We start from the raw sequence: 25,068 nt of genomic DNA, 5'->3' as shown, positions 1-25,068 counted from the left end.
TGTGTGTACTGTATGCAGTATATGACTGACAAAAATTCCATGCCATTTTAAAGCAGCTGCAGTCAAACAGTTGTGGCATTCAGGTCCCTTATGACTTGTTTTTTTCCTTGAGATAACACTGATTTTGACAAATATTCTTTTTAAACTTGAGGGTACATCTCAGCACATTCATGGTGGAAAATAAATCAAAATAGCACATACACATCTTCACCTGTACCTGTAAAGTATAGTAGATTACATATAAATTGTTAAAACTTCTACATGGTGCTGTGTGTTAAACGATACATTTTGTTTTTTTGATTTCATATCATTAGACGACATCTTCTTCAATCTCTTGTTGTAAGTCAATTATTGGTTTAGTATTGTACTAGGTATGTACATTGGCACTTAGCAACAGTAGCAAGTCGTACTTGTATACTGGCATACATATGTGTATACATGTGCATGTGTGTGGGGTCATCAAGTACCACAGATAAAATGGATTGTAGTGTTGTATAAAAATTACTATCACATGTTGTGTTGGTCTATAATGTTACCCAAATATACCAAAAAACACAAGTAGCCATATTTCATGTCTTATCAGCAAAACAATTCCCTTTACATTTCACTGATGACATACTGGTTTATTAGACAGGAATAAAAAAAAAAAGCAAATTAAAAAATATTTTGATTCTAGTCTGCACTTGGATCATTTAAATTACACTCATATAAATTTTAAGTATAATTAGGGAACTTATTATACATATTACACAGTTTATCTGTATTTTACTTTGTTAAATGTACAGGAAAATGATCTTAATATTTAGAGCATTATTCACACTTTAAAGCATCCTACTGTATCTTACTTGTACAATATATGAAACCATTTGTAAACATTCTTATACTGGTTTCATAATATAAAGATAGCAATGAGATGTGTGTATGTGTTCATACACACACACACACTGCACTCAGCATTAAGATACTGCATGACGAATCACACAAATCTATAATATTTATTACAAAACTTGCACTTGTAATTTGGAATATGTTCAAAGAAATAGCCTGTGATAAATTTGTCGATACAAGATCTGTGCTTTCTTTTCTCTAGGGAATGTTATTATTAATAATTTAATTTACACCTGCAGTTTTACTTGTCTGTAGGTAAAAGTAAAAACAAACAAAATGAAATTAAAAGATTCTCTCTTATTGACATTTCAGGAAAATGTTTGAGTATAATTTTAAAAGCTTTGTAACATGTCAAGTTTCATCATTCTTTCAGTCATACAAAAGATGCCTCATTAACACAATTCTACATTAAAGCATAACACTGGTTCATGAATGATGAATTGAAAACTATGCCACATTTGTTTCAATCTAATATTTAAAAAAACTTTTTCAGGCATTCATATGAATCTTTGAATCTGGTCAGAAATATTTATAAGATTTGAAAAGTTTTATATGATATAAGAATTAAAATTTCACAACAATCAAATACTATATTACAATTTCTAAAGTAAACTTCTGACACTCGGGCATTTTTACACATCCTAAATGAACCGCATCCAATATTAATTTAGCATTTCTTGATGACGAGAAGCCCACTTGAAATAAAAATGTATCTCAGAATGGCTGGTGTGGGTATTAAAAGCATTAATACCCATACCAGCCATTCTGAGGTACATATATTTTGGCATTTCTAGACTGTACTTCTGATATTCAGGCATTATTACTCATCCAATATGTGCTCCTGTATAAAACACCAGATAATATGTAATTATAACTCACAGATTTAATGCAAAATAAACTAAGAGGTTCAGGAGATGCAGTTGTAATGCAGTAGGCTCAGAAGTGTTTTCAAGTAATCATCTGTTTGTATACTGATATTAAATTACTTACATTTACAGCAGCGACCTTCTTCTTTAGAACTGATTGAACTTTTACATCATTTGGCTCAAGCCCAATCAAATGCTGCCCAGACTTTATGCCTACTGCCATTATAGATGAACACAACTCACTCTCAATATCATGATCACTGAAACAAGTGCATACTGAATCAGGTATGATACAATATATTCACAAACAACTATATAACACTGATTAAGATACACCCTGCTGAACTTCAGATATTTAGTAAAAATAATGGCTGTGGTTTTGCTAGATATTAGATATAGACAGTAAGAATCATTTTATTCCATACATAGATTTCTAGTAACTAGTAAAGTCCAAGAATTAACGAGGATCTAAAATAACAGCCCTTAACAATGCTTTCATGTTTAAAGGATGCTGTCATGACAATGCTTATAAGTGCCAATAAAATAAATGTTGAAAGGGCTTTCAAGTCTTTTGTGATATTGATTGTTTAGGGTCTACTACTGATCCGTTCATTGCTATCAAGAAATAAATACTTCTGAATTTGGATTCTGTTACTATCTGTTATAGCACTGGCCATGTAATCAGTTGATGTTTATATATACAGACAACCTCACAAGTAACTTCACATGATAATGCAGGCTAATATGGTTCCAATACTTTAATATTATATACTGTCATATATAGACTTCATATATTTGTAACTGTCAGGGGCATAGATTTTTTACACCCGATGGGGAAGGGGATGATTTTTGTAACCACTTATGTGGACTGTTCAATTTGCAAATTGGTAATCTCTGATTACGTGAACCTGAAAGCTGTAAACATGCAGTCACAGAGTAATCTTGTTGCCACGATACTTGCATCTATACTTAGGCCTACTGACTGATGCTCATGAACTATCGTTTAGATCAAAAAGCTTAGAAGCACGTCTATATTAAAGATGTACATTTCGGCTACTGAAAAAGCCTACATCCATGCCTAATTATGTAATTCGAATGATAAAAACATGAGAATCACAAGAACAAACACACAATTTGTAGGCCTGTGATGCAATAAAACAATTCAACAGACCAAACTGTAGGGGAGGATGATTGTATGCACCATACCCCCCACCTAAAATGAAGGGGGAATGTATCCCTCCCAGGATTGCACCCTTGGTAACTGACATACTAAATTAATGTTGTAACAGAAAGTACAATATTGGATTTAATTATTAGCATTTAGACTAACAAGAAAAGCTTCAGAAAATTTGATTATGACTTAAAGTGCATTTGATGAGCTACTTTTGTCTACTGGTGGGACATCAGAAAGTTTATGGGCTGTTAATGCTAAAAGATAGGGCTTGTTTCCCTGCAGTTGATATATCAGATAGTTCAAAGTTGCTTTACAATAAAAGGAACAAACATAAAACTGTAAAACATGAATTACTTTTTGCATGACATGAGGCTGCCATAGTGATCCAAGGTTAGTGGCATGTTGTAAAGATGTCTCAGTTCAGCCATTAATATTCAGTCAATAAAAAGTAACTTTTACTGTCCAAATTTGTCTACAAACAATCAAGACATGGCATTAGCCCACTAATAACCTTGTGGACTGTTTACAGCCCTTGTGTATTTTTCAAACATAAAATACCATTTACTATAAAGCTAGCTGATAAAATAAAATGCCTTTTGTATGGTTGCTTTATTTCAGTTACAATAAATTCAAACAATTTCATGTTTCACAGGAACACTACATCCTCCTTACTAAAAACACAGTTTTTATTATTGTTATAATACAGTTTGTATTATTGTAAGATAAACAAGACTAAATACTTTCAGAAGTTCATATGAGGTTTGGGTGCTTTTGAGATTTATTTTTCACTTTTTCTTCATCAAAAGCAAATGAATGTCCATTCAGGACAAAAGCAAAGATATCATAAAATTTATCCAAAAATAAAAAGTGATAATCACAATGATGGACTAAAATGACCAATTATGAAACATGTAGATGAGTACATAATGTTTCTTTAGTTTACAGTCTTGATGAATAAGACATCATACAATTTATCCAAAAATAAAGTGATAATCACAATGATGGACTAAAATGACCAATTATGAAATATGTAGACAAGTACATAATGTTTCATTAGTTTAGTCTTGATGAATGAGGCATCATAAAATTTATCCAAAAATAAAAAGTGATAATCACAATGATGGACTAAAATGACTAATTATGAAACATGTAGATGAGTACATAATGTTTCTTTAGTTTACAGTCTTGATGAATAAGACATCATACAATTTATCCAAAAATAAAGTGATAATCACAATGATGGACTAAAATGACCAATTATGAAATATGTAGACAAGTACATAATGTTTCATTAGTTTAGTCTTGATGAATGAGGCATCATAAAATTTATCCAAAAATAAAAAGTGATAATCACAATGATGGACTAAAATGACTAATTATGAAACATGTAGATAAGTACACAATGTTTCTTTAGTTTAGTCTTGATGAATAAGACATCATAAACTTTATCCAAAAATAAAGTGATAATCACAATGATGGACTAAAATGACCAATTATGAAATATGTAGATAAGTACATAATGTTTCTTCATTTTATAGTCTTGATGAAGAAAGTGTTATAATTTAAAAAAAGCTCATTTCGAATGGAAAAACTGTTTTGTTTGTTTTAATTGACTTAAAGCAGCATAGTACTCACAATCATCTGGGATTCAGAGTATTCTTTTAAATAAAGTTTTAATATGTTGACATGTTGAATACTTTATATCGATTGTTTCTGCCTTCTTTCTAGTTTTTTAGATGATACAGTGGACTCTGTGATGACGAAGACCCCAGCAGAAGGCAGAAACAGTTCACTCAAATGTATTTAATGATTCGTGGTAAACTTTACTTTATCAAATTACTTTTTATATGTGGACTTGGTTAATTAAAAACATTTTTAAATATAAGTTGTAAAATCTCTAAAGAAGGTCATGACAAAACGTAACTAAAATTCAGTAACAATGTTTTTTTTAATGTGTATGTCTCAGTAACAAGTGTAAGGTACATAAATCTAAATCTGAATAATTAATTTACAACAAAAATTTTATAAATACAAGATTTATCCATAACAAATATTAAGAAAAACCTATTATAATAATAGTCAGTTTTCGCTTGTCCTGAAAATGTATGTACACTCCATTTTAACAGATGTAAATAAACTTTAGCAGACATTTTGTACAACAACATATTAAAAGCTTATCAAAGTTTCTGAGAAAGCGTTATATAACCTTAGGCCACAGAACAACATTATAGGTTTATTTACTGATTGCGTTAAGAAAGGTAAAGATTAGCTCTAATTAAATTAAAACAAAACACATGCAAAAGTTGCAATGTTAATTTACATCTTATTTAATACAAACCATACTTATGAAGGATTAACTATTGTTAGGCCTAAGACAAGAAGACTTATTTATTTCAATACCTGTAATTAGAATTGTTTTGCATTATTCTAGAAATTCTGTACTTAAATAAGTACTAGGAAAAAAAGTTACTAATTTGACTGCACATTTTTTGCAAATCTGCTGGTACGTTAATAATACTTAATTGTTGCAACAAGTTGCATACAGACAGGCCAACTGATTTATGTTATAAAGAAAGCAGGAATCTTCATAGTTTTGGAAGTACACGTATGGCTTACAGTTGTAAATTGACTATAATTTGTACATTTTACTCTTAATTTTTTTTGGTAAACTGGACAATTATAATGCCAACAGACATTATTACAACACAATTAATTTATACCATAAACATTAACATTTTGGAAAGAAACGCCCAGATAATATCGAATGTGAAAAAAAAGAAGTGCTTTAATATTAAAGTATGTTTATAGCATAACCATGACTTCACAATTATCTTTTGTGCAAACATCCAAAGTGTCTGTTATATTCATTCATTTGAATTTAAAAGTTACAAAGCCTTTACTTACCCTCTTCTAATTAAAAAACGTGGTGGTAGAAAGACTGACAAATTCTTGTAGAACACAACTGTTGTGACTATGCTTTCATTCACTGAATAACAAAAATTATCCGTTAATACCTTTGTAGTACTTCTTAACCAAGTGAATGTGTAAAACACTATGATTAGTGATGATTTAACTGTATTTTTCTTGTTGTCTATTTACAAAACTGAGTATTTTTCAAAATCCATTTAACTCTGGTGAGTGGAAAATAACTAAGGCTAGATTATTTCTAATGCTTCTTTCATAGTAAAAACTGTTGATGGAAACAACAAATAACATAATAATTTGTTATGTTGCATAATTATGCCATTATTTATGATCAATTATCTTTTATAGGTGTGACTTTAAAATAATCTTTTACACAATTTTGTTCCCATTTAGACATTTATACTGCTTAAAATTAAAAAGTGATGCTACCAAACATGAAACTAATAAAAAAACAAAACAAAAACCAGAAAGGACAAGAAACTATTAACAAAAATACTTTGTAACGATTATAATAAAATGTGTAATTTCAGTAGAGACTTAAAGAGGTTTTTAAAGGGTTCTCCTCGACCTTACAGTTGTTTGCATAGGCAAATTAACAAAAGTATTAGCAAGTAAAGAGCTCAATAAATAGGAGTACAAAACAAATATGATGACTTACAGTGTTCAGCATCAGACATTAAGTAGGTATTATAGCTGACCTCTAACTCATCAGTTAGCCATGGATGCTTGCCTGAAACAGTCTGACTATTTTTTTGCATGTTATCCTGTTTGGAACCCTTCAGGATTTCTGGAAAGCTTGGAAACTTCAGAATATGTTGCCCTTCCTCCATCATCCTCACAGTTTGCAAGACTTAAATTAAACATAAATCAAGAATTGATTTCTAAATTGCCTTAAAAATTGAAATAAATTCACTTTCCTCTTTTGAAATTTGGTTGGGAACAATGATTCAGTCTGATAGTGCAATCACCCACACATGCAAGTAGAACAAAATATTACCCTCACACAAGTTTTGAAACAGGCAGGGGAGATCATTAGTACTTTTTGCTTTTATGGAACAAGATAAAGTATCTACTTGAATCTTCTTTTAAATGCTGCCACATATTTCACATGAACATTGCTGTACTGTGTTTTTTTCTTTTGTATTCATCAAAAATTGATATAGGTTTGCATTACTGGTAGGTTATCATTTATATTTAAAGATTAGTGTGGTTCTGAATAAATTATAAAAAAAAAAGCCAAGAAGAGATTTAGCAGATATTCATGCAATGGAGTTTTGATTTTTAGACTAAAAAATCAAGACATACAAATGAGACACAGCTTTCTGATAAAACCAATGCATTATATGTATAATATTGTTATTTAGTAAAGGACTTGACTTATTCCACCAGTATTTTTGTTAAAAGTGAAAAACAAGGATATAGTAATATGAGCTGTTATAGAAATCAACTTGAAAAAATCCTACATTAGGGTTTAAACATTGAAGAATACATGCTCATTCGCAGACACACACTGACTGGTACATGTGAAGTCTGAAAGTTAGAAAACAGGATGTACTTGTTTCCAGTGAATGATACATTGCATAAAAATCTTAACCATAATTGAATCATTCACTTTCAAAAATATATAATTCACTGTTTCTGCACAGAAACCCTGAGTTACAGTCCATATTATTATAATAATTATTTATTTTTTATTGTACTTTACTTTAGTGAAAAGAATCAACTATTTTTCAACTATTCAAATAGTGACAACTATTTTTCATAACATAAATACATGCATAGTGCAGCATTTATCTCTAACATCTCACCAAAAGCTTCTCTGTCATACATATGAAAGATTCCAGGTGCACTCTGAGCACCTCTTGAAAGTCCATGGTTTAAAAGTAGCTGATGAATCTGAAGCATATACTGAAAAGAAGGAAACAAAATTGAAATATAACATAAAGGAAATTATTTTTTACTGCCATGGAGTTATATATATATATATGTGTGTGTGTGTGTGTGTGTGGATTAGTGTATATATTATCCTTCTAAAGTACTGCTATGCAAGTTTGGAATGTTTTGCACTACTATGCTCTAAGGGTATTCTCATAGGTAACAGGATACTAAAATCTTGGTAGAGGGAGCAATACACAGTCAAGTTCATTGATGGTATTTATATACCAATATATGTATATGTATTTTGTAAATTACATATATGATCTGATTGTTATGGTTGCATGTTTTTGTGCAAAGTAACATGTTTAACAATAAGAGCAGGCTACATAGTGTAGTCCAAGATATCACTCTTCATATGTATATACATAATACCTAAAATAATATGCACAGCAAACATAACACTGTACTCGTAGTAATATATATATATATATCCAACCTATATTATGGGTTTTTTGCACACAGCTTTAATCAGTGCTTCCATTCTAAATACATATTAACATTTACTTCACCATTCTTTGATGTAATCACTACTAAGTCATGGTTTTCCACCAATAGAAGGGCGACACATCATCCATGCACAATATTCCAATAAGCACTAGCACTTGAACAGAAGGTTCATTCTTGGTGAGGTAAAATAAACATGTCAGAAGGAGAGTGGGAGGTTAAGTTAAAAGGTTAGTAAACATTTCTAAAGTTAACATTTTCCTTACCTTAAAATACATTTGAACATATACTCACCTCTTTGCTGAACCTTTTGTTCTTCTTCCCTATTTCTTACATATTTATTTGGCCTCGTGAAGCATAAGCCTTTGTCCAAATGTTGGTGCTCAAGGGGGTTACTTCACATGAATGATATGTCACCCTTCTATTGGTTGTAAGCTATGCTAATGCTTATGGAGATTACTGACCATGAATGATATGTCACCCTTCTACTGGTTGAAAGCTATAGCTTTATAATGATCATATCATAGAGGTTTATTACATGTTAATATGTGTTGGGGTGAGAGCATCGTTCAAGGTTTTTTGCCACATGTAAAAATCTTTATTGTGCAGAAAGTCGAGTAAATGTTTATAAAATTTAAAAATTTCAACAAGGGTAAAGCTTCACCATGAACTTTACAGTAAAATTTAAACAATAAACTCAAATACTGGCTTCAAAAGAGTACTTGTGCCAAGAGAAAATGGTCAAATGTTCTATAAGATTTGTTGTGCCCACCAATTTCTTCAGTGCACCAAATGTTTTTGAATGCCCATGAAGAGACCATACCACCATGTGCTACATTCAATAAATGATGAAAACAGTTTACTGACCAAAAGAATTTCTTACTTAGTTATTTGTATGTGTTTCCACAACCTCTAAATTTAAACATGTGCATGTCCTTTAAATCAAGTATTTTAAATGTTCATTGTCTGGTGTGAGATATAGAAACAGCCATCTATCCATTCAGGTTGTTAATTGAAAGACCATGCAAAAATTATGCTCGCTGGACCCGCTGATTTCCTTTAATAGTCATTTTTTCACACAGATGGCATCATTGGCTGGGTTTTGCAGTATGGTCGATCTATTTTTGGGATATGTGACGAAATTTTGAGGAATATTATGCCATTCAAAATTGCGTTAGAAGGGCAAGGATACCAGTCAAAAAACAACTTCTTACCAACTCAATGAGGTCTGAAATACAAGAACTGGATGCAAGAACAATGGAGGAAGGTGTTATTCAGTGACAAGACTCATTTCTTCGTACAGGGTGAAAGAAGTCTGCATGTTTGCAGATCTCCAGGTGAGAAACTTCAAGAATCTAACATCAATCAGTTCATAAAACATCCCTTGAAGAAGATGTTTTGGGACTTTTTCAGCTACTATGGCATGGAAGCTTACATATCGTAGAAGGTATGATGCAAGGACCACAATACATCAAAGTTTTGCAGAGAAGAGTCGTTCCAAAATTGAAAAAGAGATTTCCAGATGGATCTGGCATTTTTCAGCAAGATCAGGTTCCATGCCACACATCGAAACTTGTGAAGAATTTTATGACTACAACGCGAATAAAGGTGCTGGACTGGCCTGGAAACTCTCCGGACTTAAATCCTGTTGAAAATCTTTGGGAAATTTGTAAAGAAAGACTTCGGGGAAAAGACTGTACTACAAAAGATAAGCTAATTGAGGTGCAGTACCACGATCTAAAAATTAGTAAAGATTGCAGTCAACTCATGGACTCAATGCCAAAGCGGATTAATGATCTTCTGAAAAATAAAGGCAGTCATATCATGTATTAATTTGTGAGTAATTTTAGATTCTCAGAAATAAAATGCAAACAATTGAAAAATTTGTAATTTTCCATCCTGTTTCGATCAATTTGCACAAGGGTGTAAATGTTTTAATTGTCAAAATTAAGAGTAAGGGATATTGATACACACACTAGAAGCATAAAAGATTTAATTGTGAGAACAAAAATAACAAGAATAATGAGTGACACTTGGAAAGATGCAGCCTTTCATATTAAAATTCACTCTCACTAACGTCTGATTTCATTCATGAAGTAATTTTACAGTTCTTTTTTCTACTCCTAATGGAATATGAAGAAACACCCAACATTGTATGTCAATCACCTCAGAGTGCCAGGTCAGACTGTTGAAGCACAGTATATTTATAAATGTATCACTTCCAAAACACCTCAGTTTATGCCATATAAGTTGTTATTTTAATTTAATGTTTTACTAATTCTCGAGGTAATAGGATGGGTTAAACAACGTTAAGAAATGGTATTCTATACAACTCTGTAATACAACTTTTCTCTCAGTTCACAGGAATAAATACACAAGTACTGTCTATTATGTACATGACCTAAAAACAAATAACAGAAGTCCTCCAAACACCAACAACCATTATATTTCATTTATGTTGGTTCCTTTATAACCATGAATCCTTCTGCCATAGTTACTTATAACATTATGGATAACAGTTGGTCTTTTAAGACTGGGTATCATCCACCCCCATCAGTGACAAAAATTAAATTAAATCAACTCTTTAGTTTTTAGAAAAATCATCTAATTTTCATTTAAACTCCTGTAAGGTACCAGCCTCCATTATCATTAATGGATAATCAGTCAGCCACCTTTTCAATGAATCAAAACAAAAATTGTCTTAACTGTAGAACTCAGCCAATCATTTCAAAATATTAAAATTGTGTTATCTTATTCTACCCTTACAACTGAAAGAAATCAGAAAATGTTATCCTATTTATCCCTAGGATAATCCTGTAATCTTCAATCAGATCATCTCATACTCCTCTCTTACAAAACTAAAATAATAAAGAAATTTTAAATTATACCCAACAGACAACCCTTCCATTCTCATGTTTATCTTTGGTATCCCTCCTCTAAACTTTTTCCAATAGATCAATATATTTTGTTAAATAAGAACAGAAGCGTCACACACAACGATTCTTTTTATTTAGTCCCCAAGTCTTTACTTTGTCACTTGGTCATCTTATATCAGAAATATATTTATTTTTGTAACTTGTAAAAAATTTCAAATTCTCTTTCTTCTTGATCTAAAAAAATTACATCACAGTAATAAATAAATTCAAAATAAAACAAAAGTTATATTAAAAATTCTAGAACATTTCCTTATACAGGGTGGCCCGTAAGTCCTTACCAATCCATATGTTATTATGTTATATTCAATTACGCATGTATTATAAATTTGTTTCTTTTTTTTCAGAGAAATATGGCCAATGTAAGCCCATTTACACTTGAAGAGTATATTGTGACAAGTATGTGGGTACATGAGTGCAAGAATACTCGTGAAACCCTGGATACATAAGATATATGGATGGGTAGGGACTTACGGGCCATACTGTAGTTGTCAGGAATAAATTTCATTGTTAGCTGTTCATTTGTCTTTTAATTTTGTGCAAAGCTACATGAGGGCTATCTGCAATAGCCATCCCTAATTTAGCAGTGTAAGACAAGAGGGAAGGCAGCTAGTCATCACCACCCACCGCCAACTCTTAGGCTACCCTTTTACCAATGAATAGTGGGACTGACCATCACATTGTAATGTTCCCATGGCTGAAAGGGTGAGTATGTTTGGTGTGATGGGGATTCAAACCTGCAACCCTCAGATTTCAAGTCAAGTGCCTTAACCACCCGGCCATGCTGGGCCACATTGTTAATAACACACGTTATGATGTGAAATAAAAACAGTACTAATGAAAATTTGCATTGAGTAATACACTACACAATGAAAGCTCACTAGTATGAAAAAAAAAGTCTTTTGAGGAATTACCAGTTCTCCATAAGTACACATGCTTGTTAGCTGTGATAGTTTTGTCATATATGAACAGAGTGTAGTGATAAGTGGGGATAAAAAATATAAAGAATAGGCTAAACAATTACCAATTTAAATTGTTATTTTACTTTATAATTTTAAAATTCAAATTTAGAAAACTTGGTGATTGTCTAATCTGTTCTTTAATTTCAATATCTTTATCTCCTATCCAGTTAAATATATATTTCTTAAGTGGGGATAAACATTATTCGTCCTTTTGATTTATATAGTATCATCAAAGCTTTTTCTAAATCCTGATGCAACATTGCAAAATTTCTCTTTTAATCACAATATAGATAAACTAACTGTTAAAAAATATCTCATGCTTATTTCCACTTCTTCAATAAGCTTTTATTTCCTGTCTTAAAATCAGCCTGTCTTTGTAAGTGTACATTATTGACAAAAAGGTAAGGAAGTTTCCACTAGTAAGTGTGCAGATGTTGCATTCTACCTCACTATTGTTGTTATTTTAATAACAAATAAAGTATTAATATTATTAATTCTGTAAAAAAATTGTTGTTCATTTGCTGTGGCATTTTTCAAAACTTTGTTCTTAGTACCAATCAATTTTAAGATGGCTACAAGAAAATAATCGAATACACAACCTTAAGAATAAAATTCAGCTGTTATTATCGTAGCTTTTATATTGTTGATGAACTTTATTTTATGATTTTCTTATCTATCAATACCTGTCTTTTTTATCAGGTAGGCAGTAACATTGCCCATTGAAAGATGGCTCAGATGGTTCATTGAAAATGGCATTTTAAATTATTTTAAATATCTTCTCAATAAGTCCTCAGAACTTTACAATACTACACAATGTTTCCTTTCATGACAATATCTATGTAATGACTGAGTTACAAGTTCTGGGAATGTCTGTAATATTATAACAAAATATTCGAATTTCTTGTTATTCTTTTTTATTACAAAATAACTGAAAAACCAAAACAATGGTGTCAACCAATTTCACTGAGATGACATAGTTTCAAATAGTGTATCTACTTTTATAAGTATTATTAATAACTAGTAGTAAATAATAAAAAAATATTCTAGTGTAAATGATGTTATCATTACCCTTTGAAGTTAGCTTTGTTACAAAAGTTCAGTGTTTCTTTAAAAGCTTAAGTACAGGGTAAAACAGGAATTACCAGCCAAAAATAGATAAACAGTAAATATTACAGTGAAACCTTATTGTACTAAAAACCTGACTATAAGTACAACCTTTCTATGCCTATTGAAACACTGCATTAAAATACAGCAATATACATTTAGCTATTAAAGTTACTTAATCACAACTGAGTTTAATTTTTGCTATTTTTGTCCATTAACATTTATTACATTGTATGCCTGTGTCATTATGCAAATACCATCCCTAATGTAGTTTTAGAAGGGTTGATATTAGCAACCCCTACCTTTACTTTTTTTTTTTAACTCTTTCTTCTTTACTTGTAAAACTTGTATTAATCTTGAAAGGCACTTTTTGTATACCAATGTTGTCAGGAATTGAACATTCATATGAACAAGTAAGAAAATATATTTCTTGGTAAATACAGTCTTTGTGGTGTTTGCATATTGAGAAATATAAGATTCTTTTAACTTACTGATTGTTTATGAATGACATAAGAATTGGTCAGCAGGAGGGAAGCAATATCCAACAAAACCTGAAAAAAAAACTGCATCTTTTAATTTTTCTGTGCTGTTATAATAATAACACACATTTTCAATAAAACCATATTTACATTTTCAAAGATAAATATTTTTGACATTACTGAACATAATTTAATTTATTAAAAACATACACATGTACATATTTCATTTGCTTTTCTTTCACTCTAGTATCAAAATATCTACCACAAAATAAAATAGAAATAGCTGTTTACCTCAGTTGTATCTGTAACTTCCTTTTGACTTGAAATTTGCTGGTGAAAACTGTGCACTTTGTTTAATAGGTCCAGAACAGATGCTCCTTCTCTGTAATGCATTGTCTTAATCTTTGTCTCCAAGTACTTTTTCAAACTTATAGCAATAGATGATATGTTATTTTCCAAGTAGCCTAGTGTTAACTTCTCAAACTAGAAATAAAAATAGAATAACGTTGGTAACACCTAGTATATCAAATCTATACTATCTCAAAGGGTAGTAAATTTCATAATATTCTAGTAAATTACTTGTTATTTTTTGCTGATCATACATTGTGTAGAAGATTTGTTCAGTACTGGACTTCAAAAACTACAAGTACCTAAAATGTCCAAAAAATTAAATTGTATGTAATACTCAGAATTAATCACAAGTCTCCTTTCTTAAGGAACATTTATTGATAATTATAAAACAAGAACAAAGTAACTGACAAGTAGTTGTGTGACCATGACATGCTATCCATTCATACATATTAATTTTTTTAATCCATTGTAAGAAACTCTGAAAAAATGCCAAAAAGAGAAACAGTAAGAAACAAGCCAATATCTTTAATTTCAATATTGTAGATTATTTTATAATTCTTTTTATTATAAATAAAATTTAAATTTGATATAATACTCATATATATTGCTCAACTCTCTCTAAACCAGTGTTTCTCAGCCAGATGACCCCATGACCACTTTGGAAACTGTTCTAAGTCATGCCTTGCTTATCTGTTCACATGTACCCAAAGAATGATTTTATATAATAACTTGACTTAATTATGTATTGTTATATCATATGCATATTGTAAACAAAATACAAGAGATTGCAATATATGGATAAGCCATTCCCATAAATCTTTACAGCTAGAGTAAAAGAGAGTCACATTACAAACATAGCATAAGGAAAAATACATGATAAACATGGCAAAGGGTAAACACATCATAAAAATAAATACTAGGAAATGATTGAACACAACAAAGAAAAAAATAAAAACAACCACATCATAAAAATAAAAAACTATGTAGGGAACAAACATAAATAATAATACACCTCAAGTACAAACACAATACCATCTATCAGCATAATACGGAAAGTTGGATTTTATAAAGAATGAAAATAAACTAGTGTTTTAGAACAGTTGATAATGCAAACTTCTACTGATGTAGGAAGGTTTCAGCTCAGCAACCACAAAACCATCTTAGGTCTGTACTTATTTATCAGCTTCACGTTTTACCAAATTTCACAAAATTGTCTGTTGTCACACACGCATTAAATTTTCTTTGATGGTTTCTCAGAATTACTAATGTAGTTTTCTATCATCTATACTGATTACCTTACTGACCAATTCTGGGAAAAAGATAATTAGCTTGCTGGTTTACCAACTTTCACAAAATTGTGTGTTGTCACACATGTATTAAATTTTTTTTTATGGTTTTCAGAATTATTGATGTAGTTTTCTATCATTTAAACCAATTACCTAACTGGCCAATTCTGGGAACAGGAAAATTAGCATGCTGGTTTACCGATTCTTGCAAATGATAGTCAAAGTTTATACAAATAGAATATTCAGTGTTAAAAACAAACTGTTGTGTTATTAATTCCTAACTACAACATCTGACTTGTAAATCACTTAAATGCAAGTGGTAATAATTACAAGTAATCTGCTTAATCTAGTTCAAATCCTAACATCTCTTCAAGAAAACTGATGATGCATATACTACTATATCAGTCCTGTCCCAACCAGCCTGATGAACTCTGGTATTAGGCAAACGGACTTGCTGACACTAAATACAGGAGATGTAGTGTGGTCAACATATTATAACATAAAAAAAAATTAAAAAATGATAACTAATTCCAGAGTCAGGAATTGCTAAATGTTTTGCATCACAGCTATCTTAGTAGCAGTTCATAACCAACAAGCCTTCTATAAAAGTAAGCAAGCTGAAACAGTCACTAGTTTGTTTAATGCAGTCCCTATTGTGGATCCTTTGAGACACATCTTATTAACAGTAGAATCTTATTGTTTCAAGCAATACATTTTAACAGAGGTAAATAAATATTTCATGCATAGAAACAGATAAAAGTGAAATGCAAATAACTGAAGATTGGTTACTTATGTATATACAAACCTTGTATGTGAGCCACTTGCTACTATTTTATGTCAGTCCTAAAGGCATCAAAGGATTGTAAATTAGCTAATGTAATGTTATAATTTTCCTGAAAATGTATTTCCCTCTTCTTACAAGATTAGATTTTCTCATTTTATGCTACCTGCTATTTGTATGATACAAGTCTTCAGCCTCCTCACTCTTGGAATCCAAAGTTCTAACATGTCTCTTATGCAAATCACAATACATCACCTATCCACAAATAGGAGACCACTACTATCACATGATGTACATGACTTCCTCCACATGCCACCACTGAACTATCCAAGTTTGGTAGAAGATGCAAGCACCGCAAGATAAAGGGGAGGAAGGGTGGTAAGTACGAGTAGAGCAAAGTACCTATAAGATATACATTTTACTTTAGAAAATTATAACTCTCAATATGGTAATCTCCCTCTTTTCACAAGGTTACCTTAAATCCCAAATTGAATTGGGGGAGGGACCAATGCCAGGGAAAGAAAGATGTATCCCCTGGAAGCATCTGAAGGGCACCCCCTTAATTGTGAAGAATACAGAAGATCTGAGGAGGGTCACTGCAACTCACATGAGCCAAGTACCTTTCAGCAGGAAAAGTGGAAAGGTCAGGAGGACCAGACATGGTGAAACAAGAAGAGACCACATCTACATGGGAGAAGATGGTGCAACAAACAGAGATAAAAGAAGCAAAATCACTCAATGTCACACTGAAAAGTGGGTAAGAGATGATGTGCCTCTAGGTGTAGAGTGGATAGGGCAGGATGGACCACACTCAGTGAGTTGAGTACATCCAAATCTTAACTCACTGGGTACAAACATCCTTGCAAAGGTAAGATAAGGGCCTATACTGTTTTCACCTTAAGACCTAAAGTCCAGAAGATACCTATCAGAAGACTCCAGGAATTCACAGGGTGGTTCAGTCCTTTAAATCCAGGAATAAGTAATCCAAAATCCAAAGGAAGTTCATTGCACATACTTAGCCTCCCTCACTGTAAACAAGCCCAAAATGACCCAGGTCATTAACAATCTCATAAGAAGGGAAACCTAAGAAGGAAGTACAAATATGCCATGAAGACTTCCTGGAATCCATTACATAGAACAGCAATTGAGAGAGGAAGATGGACAACATGAAACTTGATGAGAACTTATGTGATTAATTTACTTGACCTTGAAAACCTCACATCCTGGGTACCAACATCCACAAAAGGGTAAGAGGAGAGCATCAAATTGGCAGGGTGAACTGCATTTGGGTGTCTCAACTCCAGGAAAATCACCCATCTGTAGGATATTATAACTCCCTCTATACTAGAAGAACACCACCATCCTACTCTGAACTGAATTGTTTATGCTTATAATGGTTTATAAGCCATTTATGTGAAACCCATTCAGGATACAAACAGAATACCTGGTCAGGCACATCTCAACACAGAGCAGGATCTAAATTGAAACAGAAGCAGGTGCCTCTGAAAAAAAAGAAAACATTAGTTAAAACTTATCTCATGTCACAGCCACATCAAAGTGAGAAGAATAGTCAGAGACAGTAGGAAATATTACATGGAAGCAGAAACAGAAATGTGGTGTAGGTAGTGCAAAGTCCTCTACATGTCCTTTAGTAGAATCTACTCCATTGGCCAATGAAGATGAGAGGCAAGAGAGAAAAGAAGGTGATGTAGTTGATGTGAGGAAACATGAAAGAAATCACACAATGAAGGAGACAATGAGGAATAAGCCACCTGGCCTAAACACCAAACCTAATTGGTTAGTGTAATCAGGAAAAAAATCACAGGAAGAGAAACAGGGGGAGTGAGAATCCTGGAAGGAAGCAGTGCAAGCAAAATAACAACTGAGGGCAAAGACAGGACAGAGGAGTCCATTCAGATCAGGAGGAGAACAGAAATGACAATTGATGAGAGGCAGATAAGAGAAAAGGAGACCTGAACATCAGAAGCCTCAGTGACTGTAGAAAGGAAAGAATGATACAGATAAAAGACAAGGAAGAAGTGGAACAAGGACCTGATAACATCGAGAGCAAAATTAACTGACCCATGATGACTGCAGGCTGGGAGAAGTAAGAAATACACCATGGTTGAGTGGTGAAACAGGAAGCACACAGACAGAGGTTAGAATGGAGATTAGGTAAGGGCATGAAGGACCATGATAATGTCCCACACCAGGAGCAAAGGACATCTAGATGGCTGACAGAGCAGGAGGAATGGATCAACATGGAAAGGATAGAAGAAGTAAAAACCATGCAGAAATGCAAAAAATGGAAGGTATGTGGTAATGCCACCTTACATCTAAAATCAAGGACACTGAAGAACCACTCTCAAATAGCCATGTAAGAAACTTGGAGATACAAGAAACTGTTGTATGAAAAGCCTGTAAACCTCAAGCCACTGCCCAAAAGCAAGAAATGTCCTACTTGCATATGCAGATGGCCAAAGAAGAAGGGCAAATGGAACAAACTAAACGTGAAGCTATTTTATAAGAGAAACCAGAGAACCTTGTGAAGGACATAATAAAAGCTAGGTATGAATATGGAGGGCAGACAATGCAGGATGGAGCACTGGTGACTAGGTTGATTGAGGAGGTCAGGACAGAAAATAAAAGGAAAGAGAATAACCACATGCAGTTGGAGGAACTGAGGGAACCAAGGTTCAGTGGGCCATAAAGGAGCAACAAGAAGGGCTATGCATGGAGGAGCATGGATGGAGAAGACCACCAAAATAAGTAAATGGACAGAAGAGTAAACATAAAGAAACAGATGAGACCAATTCTGGTTGAAGCACCAACTGGGGACCAAATCTGAGGTAATTTGGATTGGCAGCAGTGGCAAAGGCAACAATAAGGGGTGTACACAGATGCAGAAAGTGCCACTGAAAATTGGCAACATGCAGGGACCACAAGTTGGGATAAAAACGATCTGGATGGAAAAGACAATGAAGAGAGAAAGCACACATAATGTGATCTGTCATCAAAATAATTTGATGTGTATGAATCCAATAAGGAAGATCTATAGTGCAAAACATGTGGATCAGGACCTGATGCCACCTGGGTGAGCAAAAGAAGTCACTTGTTAGAAAAGTCAGAATGGATCATAAGTTGCCAGTGAATGGCAAGAGAAAATAAGTGATTCAAAGCCTGATGAACAGCCAGAAGTATGAGAACATTAGTATGAAGAGAAATCTCCATCGACCCAAGACCCATTGGCAAAAAAAGATGTAACTCACACACTGTGGAGGAGGAACCAGGTCTCCTGCTGACATATGGACCTTGTTGAACACTAATGAAGATCAATATGCATGGGGGAAAGAATGTGTATAGAAACATCCAAGAATCCTGTACAAGGTTTAATTGGTCATGAAGGGTCCTGTCTAGGGGTATGACAAGTTTCAGAAGTGACCATCACCCCAAGAGCTATATAACCTTACCAATATGAACTAAAGAGCAGACAGAGCAACCCAAGTGGTCAAATCCATAAAATGGAATATTAGAGAAGGTAGGGTCAGACTAAGATTGGTGTTGAAGAAAACAAATAGATGTACAAAGTATCAGGGAGGATGAGGGAAGGATCCTACCAATGTGAGGACCCTCTAGTTGTTCACATACATGTGGAAGTGTAATCCCCTAAAAGATATGCTACTCCATAATGAACAAATTTACAGGAGAAAATCATATATGGAACAAGTAAGAGATCATGGACTGTCTTGGATAGACACTGGTGTGACTAAGGATCTCAAGGAAGAGGAAAGAGACATCATGTATCATCACCAAGTGGCAAACAGGAGTACCTTGGAAAACAGTGATAGTCATAGATGTAAAGCATGAGGTTGGGAAACAGAACTGGAGCCATATTCAGCTCAGATGTAAAACACTGGATCTCTTGTAAGAAAAGACAGACTCCTGTTAGATAGAAGTTACCCACAAAAACAAGGTTAATGTGGTAATTGTGTCACATTCTAAACATCATAAAAATGATGCTATAAGAATGACTCATATGTATATGAGAGAATATAGCATTGCAGAAGGGTGAAATGTCCTTAAAACCTCATAAGGTTCACGTGGAAAACCTCAGATAGAAGAGAAAGAAGAAAAAACAAGGCAGGAAAATGGTGTAGAAGTAGGATGAACAGGAAATTTGGGACATGTACCCCTAAATAGGTAATATGAGACCACAACTGGTGATCCAGACAGACCTGAAGCCTGTTGTGAACAGGCATATCAATGTTGTCACCAAACAGAATAGCAAAGCACAGTGTAAAGCTAAACAAAATGAAATGGGGAAACAAAAGCACTATCAAGAAATAACACAACTAAAATATAGGTTTTGGGAAAACAGATGAGGGCTGAACAGAATCCTTTGGAAGATGAAAAAAGGTGCAAACTCTGGCAATGGGTGGGTGGGTTTATCAAAACTATCATCAGCCTACACCTGTAAAAGGTTCAAATAGTACAAGATGGATAAGGACATGAATAGGAGATAATGTGCATTCCATACAGTGATTCATCTCCAAGCAAACAAAGGCCAAAAAATCTCTCGACTGATTGACTGCACATGTGGCCAAAAGTGCAAGAACAGATGAGTGATATACACCAAAAGTGGTGATAACAATGACTTCTGAATTCATGGGTGATATGAAATCAGCTAAAATGCACAGAAAACATGGGTAAATCAAATGCTCTCAAAGAAATTTCAGTTGAAATTGAACAAAGTTGAACTTAGTTAATGTGAACGAAGTTAAAGAAAGTGATAGTTTGGTGTTGGCACGTAGAGAGAGTCATGTTAGCGGAGAGTGAGGTATAGTGATTTACACGAGAGATGTCTTGCAACTTATAATTCCAAAAGTGGGAGGGTTAAAGGCTTGTAGCATGCATTAAAAATGTTCGTGAATAGAGGGCAGCAAAAATATGAGAAAAGCTAATCTTTTGAGTGGAAGGAAAGTACTGTATAAAGATCCTCTTTTGAAGGGAGGTACTAACAATTTTCCCAGTAACTGTAAACTGTTTAATTTTACATTAATTGTAGGAAACATTTTAGAAAGGTCTGTCTAAAAGATGCTTTACAAAGTCATTTAACAAAGTTTAGAATTTTGTTGAATAATCAATGTGGTTTCATTAAGGGAATAATTTTGCTTTACAAAAGAGGTGTAGATTTAGTGTACTTGGATTTTCAGAGAGCATTCGAAAAGGTATCCCATAATAGGTTTGTAAAAAAAAAATCTCTATAGGTGTAGGGGATAAGTTAGCAAATTGGATAACAGTGGCTGCATGGAAGAAAGGAAAGGGTTGTTACAAATGATGCATAGTCAAATTGGATTCATGTCACAAGTGGAATAGCTCACAGGTCAGTCTTAGGATCTTTGTCCTGTTTTTATTTACATCAATGACATAGATGAGAGAATAGTAAATAAATTACTTAAATTTGCTGATGATATCTTGGGCATTGTTAGCTGTGAAGAGGATGCAACTGATTTACAAAAGGATTTGGATCATTTAGTGAGTTGGGCAAAGAAATGGCAGATGTGTTTTAGTTATGATAAATGTAAGATATTGCTGGTGGGTTATCATAATTTAAATCATACATATAATTTGGATGGGAATAACCTTAATAATGTTATGAATGAAAAAAGATCTTGGTGTAATAGTTGATCAGTCTCTCAACCCATCCAAGCAGTGTGCTGTTGCTAAGGTAGGGCAAATAGAATTTCAGGATATATCTATAGAAATACTGATTGAATGCAAGTCTATAGAGGTTATAATTTCATTGTAAAGGTTAATGATTAGGCCAGATTTGAAATATTGCATTCAGTCTTGGGCTCCTTACCTTAAAAAATGACATTGAACTGTTGGAAATGATTCATTGAAGAGTTACTAGAATTGTGCCTGAGACAGAAGAGTTGTTGTTATATGAGTAGAGGTTGAAATTTCTCAAACAGTTTTCTCTTTAAAAAAAAGAAGAGTTGGAGAGAATCTGACTGAAGCATTTAAAATTGTAAAAAGAATTTATATTGTTGATGCATCATCTAGGGTACATCTTCAGCTGAAACAGTTTTATTACTCTAACAAGGCAGTTGACCTTTGGAATAGGTTGCCTTTAGGTGTTGAAAATGTAGTAAATTTATGGGAGTTTAAGAAAAAAAATTGATAAGTGTATGAATGATAAGGGCTGGCTTTAAAGTTGTTTTTTTAAGTTAATTTAGTTTAGTGTCAAACAGCCAAAATAGACTAACAGGTCCCATGTTGTCCCAAAATGTTATACTAATGTGTACACATATATAGATGTATAAAATCATGTATTTGCATATGTCAATTCATATACACAGTTGTTGAGGAAACTACAGTATTTAACCAATAACATTAGATCAAACAAGATTCTTATTTTTTCTCATGTTTTCAATATGTTGTTTAACAACAACATTATTTTCATTGAAGTTTTTATGTTCTGTACATGTTCTAGCCAATACTCTATTATTTTTAGACTGTCATACTTCTTATATATATATATATAAACATTTTTCACAGGTGGGTTGACACACAATATTCTTAAAATGACAATAACATATACATCCATATTCAGTGGTTTTACACTTATTCCTACCACAATGCATATATTTTTTGAAATACCTGCCTCATTATTAAATATATAATAACTTAATAGGAAGGCCAATATCCTTTTTAAGGTTTCTAGAGATATTATTTATTATTATTTAAATACAAGAAATAAGACTAAAAATTGATTTTTAAATATGTGCTAATTGTTTTCATGCATCCAAAAAGACTTGTTTATATCCGTTTTTGTCAATCAAAATCTCTTACTATGGTTTGAACATTATTTAATAGGATATGCTCTAGAAAATGTTTAAAAGTACTAAACTGTCTTTTATCATGGTTGTAACAACTGAACTTCATCTGTGGTCAACAGAGTGTATGTGAAATATTAAGGCAGTATGTGTAATCCTTTAGGGACTTCATTCAAGTAATATGCTGAAGCATTTTAAGAAGCCACAATAAACTTCCAAGCACGAGTTGTTATGTCTATAGATTAATTATAACTTATAACCCTTACAGTTATACAGAACACTGTATCAGGTTTTAAGCTGTTCACTAAATGATGAACAAAAATATTATATTTTGTATTTCATTAAGGACAGCTTTACTTTTACATTCAAGTGTTTTACTGGAATTTATGTTTAATTTTATTTCCAAAGTGACTTCAAAACCTTTACTACTCCCTGAAAACTCTCTACAGTGTTTCTGTTTCATCATGTGAGTATGAAACTTCCTTAACATGTTCATACTTCTCAGTGGCACAGCGGCCTGTCTGCAAACTTACAACACTATAATCCAGGTTTCAATAACCAAGATGGGTAGATCACAGACAGCCCATTGTGCAGCAAACAAACAAATTCAATGTGTTCATCACATGTTAGGAAGGTTCCTATGTAACATCCTCTATTATGTTCTGCAGTTTGCCTGCAGGTACCTGTAAACCATCAGATGGTGACTTCTCCCTGTTTTCACATTTTTCTGCTACTTTCTCTCTGGTGTGCCAAAAAATGTTGCCTGCTTAGTTTTACTTTGTAGAATTTTTTTTATCTCTTTTTAACAACAGCAGAAAGATCAATTTGTTAGAACTGCAAACATTATTTCCTTCTCCTGAGTAACGTTTATGTTGATTCATTTGCATTTATGCCTTATCTATACTTACATTTTCTCTAGTAGGTTTTGGTTTGAACTTTTTGCAAAGCAACACAAGTGCTATCTGTGCTAGACAGGCCTAATATAGCAGTGTAAGGCTAGAGGGAAGGCAGCTAGTCATCACCACTCACTGCTGACTCTTGGGCTACTCTTTTACCAACAAATAGTGGGATTGATAGCACATTATAACATCCCCACAGCTGATAGGGTGAGCACGTTTGGTGTGATGGGGATTTGAATCCACAACACTCAGATTACGAGTCGAACACCTTCTCTAGTAGAACTCTTGAACTCATCTCAGCTAGTTTCCTTAATTTTGTCTCACTCATCTAAGCATTAAGGTTGAAATTTGCATTTAACAGTTTTTTCCATTTCCCATTTCTCCAAACTAGTGGTTAATACACTTTGCTGTTTCACTCAGTTTGTAAAGTCTACATTATGGGTGTTCCCATTCAATTTAAAATTTGTGTGATTCTTTCATAATCCATTAGAAGTCATCCATTAAGGTCTCTAGTATTTGAACATTTTTTTAACACTGTCTGCAATTTGTTTAAATCTTCTTAAAAAGCAGCTTCAACTATCTTGTATCCTTCTGTTTCAGTGTTTTTAGCAGGAAAATGATGTTTGCATCACAACAAACCATACTGACACCTAATACTGTATCGTTTTTGGAGTTCTTAACACTAAATGAATATTTGTGGTTGATGTAAGTGGTATAATAGATAAGATAACAATGTTTATAATCTGTAAGTTTACTTGGATGGAAGGAAGCAAGCAGACAATTATTATAAGTGGAGTTCAGTCAAACTGCATTAATGTACAAGTGGAGTGCTTTACGGTTCAGTCTCAGGACCTTTGCTCTGTTTGATTTACATCAATGATAAAGATGAAGGATTAGTCAATAAATGACTTAAATTATAAAAATTATATCAAGGTCTTGGGTGTTGCTGGCTGTGAAGAAGATGCTGCTGATTTACAAAAGGATTTGAATCAATTAGTGAGTTAAGCAAATAAATGGCAGATGTGTTTTGGTTATCATAAATGCAAGATATTGTGTGTGGGTTATCATAATTTGAATTATATGTATAATTTGGATGGGAATAACCTTAACAGTGTCATGAAAGAAAGGAATCTTGGTGTAGAGGTTGATTAGTCTTATAATCCATCCATGCAATGTGCAAATAAGATTTTAGGTTGTAT

At 32.9% G+C, this 25,068-nt stretch overlaps 1 protein-coding gene across 5 annotated transcripts in view; it reads right to left on the bottom strand.

Moving 5' to 3' along the window:
• The window catches only part of LOC143237832 (uncharacterized), a 247,443-nt gene that overhangs the window by 39,948 nt on the left and 182,427 nt on the right, over positions 1–25,068 (bottom strand). For all 5 annotated transcript variants that reach the window (XM_076477475.1, XM_076477476.1, XM_076477473.1 and 2 more), the window contains 6 exons: positions 14,005–14,196; positions 13,726–13,785; positions 7,662–7,761; positions 6,512–6,703; positions 5,833–5,914; positions 1,879–2,014 (listed from right to left, as the gene is read on the bottom strand). In XM_076477475.1, coding sequence (XP_076333590.1) covers positions 1,879–2,014; positions 5,833–5,914; positions 6,512–6,703; positions 7,662–7,761; positions 13,726–13,785; positions 14,005–14,196 — 762 coding nt within the window. The remainder of the gene's footprint in view (positions 1–1,878; positions 2,015–5,832; positions 5,915–6,511; positions 6,704–7,661; positions 7,762–13,725; positions 13,786–14,004; positions 14,197–25,068) is intronic.

Source organism: Tachypleus tridentatus, chromosome 13 (genome assembly GCF_004210375.1).
Source record: "Tachypleus tridentatus isolate NWPU-2018 chromosome 13, ASM421037v1, whole genome shotgun sequence".
Lineage (NCBI taxonomy): Eukaryota > Metazoa > Arthropoda > Merostomata > Xiphosura > Limulidae > Tachypleus > Tachypleus tridentatus.
Note: the sequence above shows the minus strand (reverse complement) of the source record. Positions and strands in the feature narration are given on the sequence as shown.